Source organism: Cornus florida, unplaced genomic scaffold (genome assembly GCF_030987335.1).
Source record: "Cornus florida cultivar Cherokee Brave unplaced genomic scaffold, ASM3098733v1 CherokeeBrave_3.0.0_Hap2_Chr02, whole genome shotgun sequence".
In the NCBI taxonomy this organism is placed as follows: domain Eukaryota; kingdom Viridiplantae; phylum Streptophyta; class Magnoliopsida; order Cornales; family Cornaceae; genus Cornus; species Cornus florida.
This window is the reverse complement of record NW_026775572.1, coordinates 6,578,243-6,590,195: the sequence shown is the minus strand read 5'-3', so window position 1 is coordinate 6,590,195 and position 11,953 is coordinate 6,578,243. Positions and strand designations below refer to the sequence as shown.

Here is an 11,953-nt window from a genome sequence, read left to right as displayed (position 1 = left end):
TTAAGATTTGGTTTTAACCAATAAAAAAAATATTGATAAATAACACTAAATTCAATCATAACATATATGTTAAACACGTCTTTTGAATAAATTGAAATGTTACCATTCAAAATAAATAAATTGAAATGTTCTAGTATAATTTTTTTTGGTGTATTTTGGTAAAGTAAATTGTTAGTAAGTTCAGTCAAAAAAACAAAAATAAATAAGTAATCTAATTATAATAATTGCACCAATCAGAAAAAGCATAAGCGTGTTGAATTTCATCTCTATTATCCAAATTCATTTTTTTTATTTAATTCATTAAAGACATCATATGTAACAATTCAAATCATAAGAATTGCACCAATCTAACCAAGTTGTGCTCCTAAGTTGGCAAATTGGAACATGATGTTCAATTATATGACAGTAAGAACGGAGCTAACAAATATTTTTAAAGTGAAAAGTTGAAATTTTATTATTTTTAAAAGGGTTTTACGCACATTTCATAAATTATCTACTCCAGGATTACGAGTCATCACATTTTCTCCGAGGAAAAATAGATTATGTTAAATGGCCACTCTAATGTTCGTCCTTCATTTAAGGTTATTTATTTATTTTAAATAGTAGAACTCCCTCTGTTTTTTCCTTTAAAAAATATAAGAGATGTGTTATTTTATAAATAAATAAAGACAAAATATATTAAAACTGACCAATTGCCTTTTTCCTGAATAAGTGGGATTGCAATTTTTATTTTTGTTTAAACAAAAATTAAGACAAAGAAAAGAAAACAGAGACCAGAAGGTCACAAATATATATATTTATATAGTAGTGATAACACCCTCCGGACCTGGCGCTTGGCATGACACCGAATCAAAAACTGAGTCTGACTCTAATATCAACTGTAATGGTTAGGCGTTTGCCTACTTACCCAAAAGCTTAAATTATTGGGTAATACTGCATACCTACTCATTTATACCCAATCACTTTTTCATCAAGATTCGATATGGGACAAATGACTCTTATAACATATGATTAGGCCAAAATTAAATTACTAAATTAGTACCAAACAGTGTAAAAGGGAATATATAGAACATAATTAAAATGGACACATCATGTAATGAACTTGGTGAGGTGAAGCCCCCAGGGGCTTGGCAGTTATGATAGGGGCTCGAGGCTGGCATCCAATCGGCCAGTGTTCGACTCCTACCAAGCCTTCCAATTTTTCCTACTTACCCGGTATATTCCTGGGGTGAAACTCTACACCCCGGGTTTGTAGCTTAGGGTGGGTTCCGAAGGGATCCTGCCTAAGTGAGTTCCTGGTGCTAATTAAAAAATAAAATAAAATAAAATAAACAAACTTGGTGAGGTGACAAATCCTCAAGAGCGAGGTTGAAAAACCTTGAAAGTAATTCCGGAATGTAAAAAGTTTAATCATTTAAAATCCAATTCATCTCATAAATAAAAATATCTCCTTTAAAACTTTTGGTTAGATTCTTAAATCGGAATAACAGTATCCAAATTTTAAATTTTTTCCGGAGTCCACAGATTTTTTTTTACTAATTGCGGGAAGTGAGAACAAAAAATAATCCTTGTTGATGTCATCCTAATCAACATTTCATTATTTTATTTTATTTTTAATTGATGCTAGGCGTAACCAATAAATATTTTTCAATGCAATGGACTACTTTTTAACTTTTTCCTAGGAGCCAGGGATTCCCTCGTTCTATGAATATTCGTTTGAACAATCAAACAAAAATATATATTTTCAAAAATGGTCCATGACCCCATGACCCTATAATTTTATAACAAGAGATAAGAATGATCTTATAATATAAATGCCTTGCGAATCAAATCAGAATTTCCTCTTCTTTTTTTAACATGATAATATTAAGAATTTAAACAATGCAAAATAAAACAAATTAGTTGTTACAAGAATATTTCGGCTAAAAACGTTGATGTGGAGCCCAGGTTGTCATCTTCAAAATGGACAAACAAGGTGAGTGTTTGGTTATAGGGATTTAATTTTAGAATGGATGAATTCAAAAGAATAATAATTTTTAGAATAAAGTATAAAAAACACTCCTCATTTTGTTTATATCTATTTTCGTCATTTCACAAAATATGTAATTTAAAATTATATATAAAATATGTATATAAGGGCAATTTAAATAAATTTCACCTTAAATGTGTTATGAAAGACCTATTTGCAATGATGACACCCCTCCGGAAATAAAAAAAATTGCCGACACCCCTCTGGTGTCGGTTCACATAAGCGGTGCTCTATATTTTATTTCGTCTATATTGTTGATTCTTGATTGCATTCTATGGCTCTTGAAGATAATGTCCTAGATTGCCTACCTTGATCAAATTACTAGAGACAATTATTATTTTTATTGTGAATAATAATTAGTTTGAGAATGTATTCTATCCTAATTGTTGATGTATATTAATAATATATAAATATATATTTTTTAATTACCAAATCAGAGATGTTAAATACGTATATTGATTTTTTTTTTTTCTTCTTCTCTCTCATTTTGTTAACAAAGAACAAAATTAAAGAAGAGAAGGAGAGGGAGAAGTAGAAATATTGATTTGAATATCATCGCGTGTGAAGATCTAAGTATTTTCTTTTTATTTTTTTATTATATTACTGCCACTCTTTTTAGAATACTGAATACATCATAATTTACTACGGGTACATACCATCCGTGTCCACGTGTACATAATAATACTTGAATTTTTTTATTTATTTTTGAATAACTCAAAAGAAATTTAAATTTTCGACCTTCAAAATATGAGATAAGAATCTTTATCATTAAATTACCTCTCTAGAGTTTGCAACATTTAAAATTTGGAATTTATAAGTCTCATTAATCTAAGAATTTATATAAGTTTTGTTTTTTTTAGTTTTGGTCTTACACTTTGTGGGCCGAGAGCTTCACCGACATGGAATTTAATTCTACTCTTTTTTTCCACTACTTGTCTGAGAATTTCACCGACGATCGAATTTAATTAGTCCTACAATTCCTCATGTGCAACACATAAATGGACCGACATGAAATTTAATTAGTCATATATATTTACTCGTGTGCAACGCATAAATGACTAGATTATTAACGAAACATGATATCAATTACAAAAACTTATCTTTACACAATGATACAAGACTCTCTTTAATCCCATACTAAATACTAAGGTTTTTAATTGAGATTTAAATTCACAATGGTCTATTGTAAACTCAAGAATTCGTGCTTTGCTGATACGCCAGCATGGCCCCCACCGCAGCATGGGCCCAGAAGGCACATGCCTCCGCTTGGGCCATTAATCTATTTTTATACGCAAGCATATACAGTAATTTAAAAAAAATTATATAATGGCCCTTAAAATTATTTTTTTTTTAAATAAAAAATTCTCTAAATATATCTTTCTTTCCGCTGTTAATATTTACTAAGTAATATTTTGTTTCTTCAAAAAATTTGCATTCCCTTTTTTTTTTTAATTAAACTCTTTTTTTTTTCCCCCTTGTAGTTCAACAACTACAATGAGAATTTAAAAAAAAAAAAAAAATCAATATCTTGTAAACACCATTTTAAAAAATAATTCAAACATTGTTTTATAATACATTGTGTAACAAATTAGTTACCAAATATATATTTATTTCGAAATAAATCATACCATAAAAAGGAAAAAATTTACTATTTTTGCTTCACGCAAAATCAAAATTGCAAAATAGTACTTATTACCAAAATGCCCCTTAATTTTTGTATATTATTTTACATACGGTTGCACTACACTGCTATTTTTCGGTTTGTTTTCTTACTGCATCGTTCATTGAGATAAAAATAGATCATATATTTTTAATACTGTGTCTTGAAATGACTTATTGACTCCATCAAATTGATTGGGTTAATACTGAGAAAAAAACATAGGGTACAGTGCATATAATGTTGTGACGACCGAGCCTGGCTGGTATATTATACCTATTTTGTCTGCATGGTCTCGGCACTTTACTATGCTTAAACTTCTATAAAGAGGTGTTACAAACTGATTCCATCAAGACCACTATAAACCATCAAATTACCAAACACTCAAAGCTCAAACAACCAACCTGGGAAAATGGAGTACTGTGAACTAATGGTCTTGGTCCTAGCTTTACTGCTATGGGTTGCGTGGGCCATGGTGACCGAACGTCAACAACGCCGCCTAGAGGAGCTAGGGCGGCTGCCACCAGGGCCAAGGTGGTGGCCGGTGGTGGGCAACATCTTCCAATTGGGTTGGTCCCCCCACGAGTCATTTGCCAAATTAGCTCACAAGCATGGTCCTATCATGACCCTGTGGCTAGGCTCAATGTCCACCGTAGTAATCTCCTCCAATGAAGTGGCTCGAGATATGTTCAAGAACCACGACGTAGTCCTCGCGGGGAGGAAGATCTACGAGGCCATGAAAGGCGATTATGGCAACGAAGGGTCCCTCATCACAGCTCAATATGGTCCACATTGGCGCATGTTGAGGCGGTTGTGCACCACGGAGTTCTTTGTCACTAGCAGCCTTGATGCCATGAGAGATGTCCGCGGGAGGTGCATTGATCGCATGGTGCAGTTCATAGAAGAGGCCGGTGGTGCCGGGACGAATGGGATCGACGTTGGGAGGTTCTTTTTCTTGATGGGTTTCAATCTGATTGGCAATCTCATGTTTTCGAAAGATCTTTTGGATCCGAAATCGGAGAGAGGGGCTAAGTTCTTCCACCATGCAGGGAAGGTGATGGAGTTGGCTGGGAAGCCTAATGTGGCAGATTTTATGCCATTTTTAAGATGGTTGGATCCACAAGGGATAAGAAAGAAGACACAGTTTCATGTTGAAAGAGCGTTTGAAATTGCTGGAGGGTTCATCAAAGAAAGGACGGAAATTAGTGGTGATGAGAATGGTTGTGGGAAAGAGAAGAGAAAGGACTACTTGGATGTGCTTTTGGGATATCGTGGTGATGGGGTTGAGGGGCCTCCTAGGTTTTCTTGGAGAACCATCAATGTTATTGTCTTTGTAAGCCATCTCCTTCTCATTTGCTATTGCAACATCTCTCTCACACACTTGCCCTTTCTTACTGGTTGGATTTGATTGCACCTTGATTCACAGTCTATTACACACAAATAGACTGCATATTTTTATTACACTTAAATAATAGACTGTAAAGTTGCAATAAAATCCCTGTCAAAGATAAATTTCTCTATGATTTTCAACTCTTAATTTGAAAACTTAACTTTTTTTTGGAACAAATATAACTAAACGTAAGGATAAAAAACCAATCCAATTTGCATAGGTTGGATTTTTTTTGACGAATTGATGGATCAAATGAACACCCCTAGGATGTATAATTATTTACTTGAAATAAAAATTATTATAATTTGAAAAATGAAATGTTTTTTTTTAGTAGTTTCCAAAAAACTGTCATTAAAATAATATTTGGAATTATTGTCGGTCAATTTTAGTTTTCTAATAAGTACGTAGTAATAGAATGAGAAAAGAAAACTGAAATCCTGATTTTGACATACCATATATGTCATAAAGCAAAATTGGTCTTAGTTAAATTTAGACTAATTATATTGGTTTATCAGGAGATGTTCACTGCAGGGACGGACACGACTACGAGCACCTTAGAGTGGGCAATGGCTGAGCTCCTTAAAAACCCTAAAACACTACACAAAGCCCAGGCCGAGCTGAGGAGTGTCGTCGGTCCTGACAAGAAGCTCGAAGAGAAGGACATTGAAAACCTACCATACCTCCAAGCAGTGATCAAGGAGACTCTAAGACTTCACCCACCTCTCCCTTTCTTGGTCCCACACATGGCCATGGACTCCTGCAACATGATGGGCTACTACATCCCCAAAGAAACACAAGTTCTCGTGAATGTATGGGCGATCGGACGCGACCCCAAGACGTGGAAGGAGCCATTAGAGTTCAAGCCAGAAAGGTTCCTGGGACCAAACATGGTGGACTACAAGGGACACCATTTTGAGTTCATACCTTTTGGATCAGGCAGGAGAATGTGCCCGGCCGTCCCGCTCGCCTCCCGTGTGCTTCCATTGGCTTTAGGGTCACTCCTGCACAAGTTTGATTGGGTGTTGGCTGATGGGATTAAACCAGCAGATATTGACATGAAGGAAAGGATGGGGATAACTCTTAGGAAAGCTGTTCCATTGAAGGCCATACCAATACCATACAAAGGGTACCAAACTCGGTTCTCAGAATAAAGCTTGAAGTTAAGTTTGTACATGTGTGTTCTTGCATTACTGTATTTTGTAAAACTATTCATTTTGATTTATGTAAGTTCAAGCGCCAATCTTAAATGTTTCCAAATTAAAGGATAGTTATGCCCCTAGGGGCTTGGTGTTGGTGGTAAGGTAAGGTGCTGGCTTTAATATGTCTTAGTTTCGAACTCTAACATTCCCATTATAACTTCTGATTTAATCGGTGCTATTGTTATGGGACCGGTTGTAACACCCTCGATTTGTAATTTGAGAGTTCTGAGTTATGAAATAAATTTAAAAAAAAAATGAATACTAAAGTCAAATATTCGAAATCCTAAGTGACATGAGAGGATTTAATGCAAGATTATTTATAAGCCAATAATATTCTATTTTTATTAATTAGATGTATACAAAAACATATTTAACCATACTTTTTTTTATTTGCTTTCAAAAATAGATAATAATAAATAATAAAAAAGATTTGTGTATATCTAGTCAAGTGTGACATAGATATGTACAAAATTAAATTAAAAAAATGTTTAAATATCAACTTAAAAATAAAGAAAGGTAACATGGTAGGAAGTGTTTTCTTATTTTGTTCTTCCCAGATTTGACGCTTGAGAATTTTGAGTAGTTAAAAACAAAGAAAAGTAGTTAGTTTATTATTATATATACAAGTATACAACTATATATTATATGATTTACTACCATTGGTATTGGGCTTAAGAAACTAAAAGTATTAAGTTTATTTGAACCAAAGGCCCAATGTGACTAATAAAGAGTGAGATTTTTTTTAGGGGCCATGTTTGGGCTTTGAACCTTTTAAGTCCAAATAGGCCATATAAATATAAAACCTTTTAGTAAAACTTAGTATGTGATATAATAAGAAAAAGTATGTCCATAAAAAAGTAGTATATATGTCCAAGGTTTGAGAGTTCTTGCCAGATCAGGGGTTTATTCTAATTTAATCATGATTTGGGCTTGGAATTACTTGACCCAAAGGAATGGGTTTGGGCTAATTGGAAAAGGCCTAACTAAGTTATATAGAAGTATGGCCCATGGGAAGGTGTACATATATTAATACATACATAAATATGTATATTATTTATACATATATATGTATATCATGTGGATATTGTTTTGGTAAATTAATACGTTTGGAGACTAATAATGATATTATTATTATTATTATTATTTTATTTTAGTTAGTCTTAGGTTAGTATTTGTGGGTTTGTGTGTGTGTGTGTGCGCATGTAATAGTTAGAAGAAGAGGGTTTTACATATACGTGAGTTACAAAAAAGGCAGAGATCTAGAGAGAGAAAGATAGAAAGAGAAAAAAGGAAAAAGAATGTAGCCAGAGATAGTTTGGAGGTTGCCGGAATTGGAGAAGAAAATCGAAAAGTTTATATAGTTGATTTCAATCCGAAAATGATAAGCAAGTTCTTTATCTATCTCTTTCCCTTTGAATCTATGATCTATCCATCACACACTAAATTTTAGGGATTAAATCAGATAATTAAATTAATCAATTAATTGTTATGCATGAATTGAATTGAATGATTTCGTTTTTATATGTATTTATTCTTCAACCTGATGAATTCTTTGAATTGATGCATAAAACTTGTTTTAAATTGTTTGATCTTTTGTATATTCGTTGTCTAAATCATTGGTGATCATATAGGACCAAAATCATGGATTTACAGGCTAAGCATAGATCTGCGAATACTGTTCCGCGACTTTGTGCTCAAGCATAAAGGGTTGTGTTCGAGTACAACATTGTTTCGATGAACAGTGCTCGAGCACTAGGGTTATGCTCGAGCATTGTGGGCTATGCTTTTTTGGAGTCGTGACGCCGGATCAAGATGTAGCAATTTGCAATGCTTGGTTTAGCGTTACCCAATATCCAATTGTTGGTAACTCGGAATCACAAAGTAATTTTTGGAGTCGAATATTCCAAAATTATCTTGATCACAGCAACAACGAAAATGTACGAACACAAGGTTCTATATAATCTTGTTTGGGCATAATCATGAAGTGTTGTGGTAAATATAGTGCGGGCCTCACATAAATCTAAAATATGCAATAAAGTGGAATCAATGAAACAGATAAGGTGAGATTTCTACTTTTCTTGTTAGTTCTAATTTTAATTTTTATACATCTAATTTTGTTTCATATCATTTTTTAGGTTTTTCAAGCAAAAAGTATGTATTATGAAAATGAGAATAATATTTTTCTTTGGATCACTGTTAGGCGATCTTGAAACATTGCATTAAGTGGGAAGATTGGGCATCCCTCAAAAAGCCAAAGCCTACTGCAATGACCCCATATTCCTCTTCCTCATCCCAAATTCCTGAAACACCCATTTCTCTCGATTCCGATCAAAATCTAACCAGAATTGTTGTTGACTCCCCAAGAACCAAAATGCCTAATGGAAGGAAAGTTGCAAAAGAAGCACGTAGGAAAAACAAGATAGCAGATACTTCATATACTCATTTTTTGTGATTTGATGGAAAAATTTAACAAAAATGTAACTGATGCAAGTGAGAGTAAAATGAAGAATTTCGAAATAGAAGAAAAAAAGTTAGAGCAATGGAGCAAATGAATTAAAGGGAGCAAGAAGAGAAAGAAGCCAAGAAAAAAGAGGGAGCTGATAAGATTATGATGATGGACCTCTCCAACATAGACCCTTAGGCGAAAGTTTATTATTAGCTGCCCAAGGATAAGATTCTTGCCAAACTACAAGCACGTTCAACAAACCTTGATTATTATGTTCATCTTCCCCCATCTCCATGATTATCTACTTTTTTTTTGTTATACTTATGTATTTATTTTGGATCACTGTTATGGATTTTATTGAATTGTAGTATTGAAAATGCCAAACATGAATTTGATGATTCATTTTTTATTTTTATTTTTAACAAGGCAAACAAGCTAAATAAAATACAAACACTGAAAAAATATATATATATATATATATATAAACTTACGTGTACAATATATAGTAGTGTACAAAACACACATACTAATAAATCAAGGATCCAAACAAAGGACATCTGAAACACACTTCTTCGAGTATCTTCTTGTCGTGACCACAAATGTTCAACAAGATCATTGCGGAGTGCGTGATAGATTGCAGAAATCGAATCATACAATGACAAGTAAGGAACTCAGAAAACAAGGGTGTCGGCTCCCGCGACACTTCAACTGGATGCACCATTTCGGGTGCATCATACTCGTCGTCTAGAGAGTCATCATACTCATCTTTAATGATCATGTTGTGCAAAATTATGCACGTCTTCATGATATAGCCAATATTTTCATGGCTTAAAAATCTTGCCGGCCCCTACACTATAGCAAAACGTGCTCGTAGTGCACAAAATGAACTTTCCACATCCTTCCGATATGACTCTTGCTTTGTTGCAAATAATTGCCTCTTCAATCCTTAAGGTTGAGAAATCGTTTAGACAATGGTTGCCCATTTACGATAGATACCATCAACAAGATAATATCTCATAGTGCATTGGTTGCCATTGATGGTATAGTTGGCATGAGGGGCATGTCCTTCAATAAGCTCAGCAAAGAGATAAGACCGATCAAGAACGTTAATGTCATTATATGATCCAGGCATACCAAAAAAAAGCATGCCATATTCACAAATCATACGAAGCCATTGCCTCAAGTATAATTATTGGTTTATGTACATGCCCAGAGAATTGACCATACCATGCAGTAGGACAATTCTTCCATTTTCAATGCATATAATCCAAACTCCCTAACATTCTGGGAAATCCACGTTTCTTCCCCTCCCATAGCAGTCTGGAAATGTCCGTCTCAGTCGGCAATCTCAGATATTCTTCACCATAAATGCTAATGATTCCTACACAGAATCTCTTCAAAAACTCAATTGTTGTGCTTTCACCAATTCTCACATACTCGCCAACAACATCAATGGGTATACCATGTGCAAGCATCTTAATTGCCGCAGTCATTTTCTGTAAACTGGATAATCCGATAAAACCAACGGCGTCAATCTTTTGGACAAAGTAGTCATCATATTGTTCAAATGCATTTAATATACGAAGGAACAATAAATGATTCATTCGAAAGCGTCTTCGAAAGATGTTAGCTGGGTAAACAGGATTTTCACCGAAGTAATTTTTAATTAGTCACTCGTTGCCGAAGATTCTATCACGATGGATGTATCGTCGACCACTTATAGTTGGTTGGTTATTTCGTTGCATTTTTCTTCTGTGAAACTCTGATGCTATAAGTTCCGTAACAGGCTTTGAACTTCATCAAACGAAGAATCATTGAAATCTCATCTCAAAATCGCTTTTCTTAAATTTCTCATTGTAGTACTAAAGTTATAAGAAAGGAAGATAGCTTGTAGGTAAATGATGATAGTTTTTATAGATGGAGAAATAATAGTTGAGAATGTTAGCTGGGAATGGTAGTTGAAAAAGAATGGTTGTTGTGTCAAAAAATAACATTTTAGATAAAATGCACCATTGGAGCAGAATTGCTAAAATATAGCATTTTGACATTGTAACTCTTCTCAAAATATAGCTTTTGTCAGACCCCCGGATTTTCGAATGCGGACTGGACAGCCTACACCCGAATACCCGAGGATATCAAAAACAAAGTACAAAAGAATAAAATAATAAGAATAAATAATTTGCTGAAATAAAACTAAAATAATAATCCAATAACTCCTCAGAATAAATTCTTATTAATAATAAAAATCATTCTGATATAACTAATCCTCCATTAATACAACTTGGGAATCCATACTGTGTGGACCCAAATCCAAAACTAAACAAGTAATAGTAATGACTGCATCTGAAAACTGAAACATAAACGAATCTCCAAAATAGAAACGGAAAAATGATGTAGACTGATCCCTGTTCAGTACGAACAACTTCTACTCCTGACGAACACCTGAAAAATAATGATGGGTTAGGCCAACAAACAAGTTTTACTCTACTATAATTCAAGCAGAGATCCGATACACATATACATCCTAATCAATCCAACAATAACTAGTAGTCCGTATATATATATAGATACACACTATAGAAACCTCACTATACTATAAGGTTATCTCAACCTGAATAGTAGGCAACATGCAAAACGCACATATAGTGGGCATGAGTACATATGCCTATCAAGGTACACAACTACACTATATCTAGCTACACATCCCTGGCGATATACGCACCCTAACCATGATCCTTAGACTCAAGCTCATATCATTGCACCATAATCATATATATACAAATCCGTATAAGTATAAAACAAATGTCATCCATATGATACAGTAGCCTGACATGAATAAGGAGGACTTAATTCTATGGTTAACCAATACCTTATAAATAAATAGGTATGACTAAACTTCTTTAGTTAATCCGTCCCTGGAATGCTATCGTCCCATACCGGTGTATTAAACCATACAATCCATAAATAAATAGGTAGGACTTAACTTATTTGGTTAATCCGTTCCTAGAATGCCACCGTTCCATACCGGTGCGTTAAACCATACAATCCAATAAATGATGCAACAGATAAAATAGTACATCAATTAATCCATACATAGCATGATATAAATCATACAGATAACAATTTGCATTTATTTAAGCAAATACAATAATTAAAATAACATGTAGTTAACTTACATTCTAAGTAATTAACTTACATCTCAGATAAATTATATATAACTCATAACCATGAA

General features: G+C 33.7%; 2 protein-coding genes across 2 annotated transcripts; one reads left to right on the top strand and one right to left on the bottom strand.

Moving 5' to 3' along the window:
- The first annotated feature begins 4,081 nt into the window (after positions 1-4,081).
- LOC132285189 (iridoid oxidase) lies at positions 4,082-6,524 on the top strand. The gene is made up of 2 exons (XM_059787357.1): positions 4,082-5,019; positions 5,592-6,524. The coding sequence occupies exons 1-2, from the start codon at positions 4,099-4,101 to the stop codon at positions 6,225-6,227; spliced, it is 1,557 nt and encodes a 518-aa protein (XP_059643340.1). The 5' UTR covers positions 4,082-4,098; the 3' UTR covers positions 6,228-6,524.
- A 3,161-nt stretch (positions 6,525-9,685) lies between these two features.
- Positions 9,686-10,214, bottom strand: LOC132295600 (uncharacterized). The gene is made up of 2 exons (XM_059793909.1): positions 10,003-10,214; positions 9,686-9,899 (listed from the first exon to the last, which is right to left on the bottom strand). The coding sequence occupies exons 1-2, from the start codon at positions 10,212-10,214 to the stop codon at positions 9,686-9,688; spliced, it is 426 nt and encodes a 141-aa protein (XP_059649892.1).
- Positions 10,215-11,953: the final 1,739 nt, after the last annotated feature.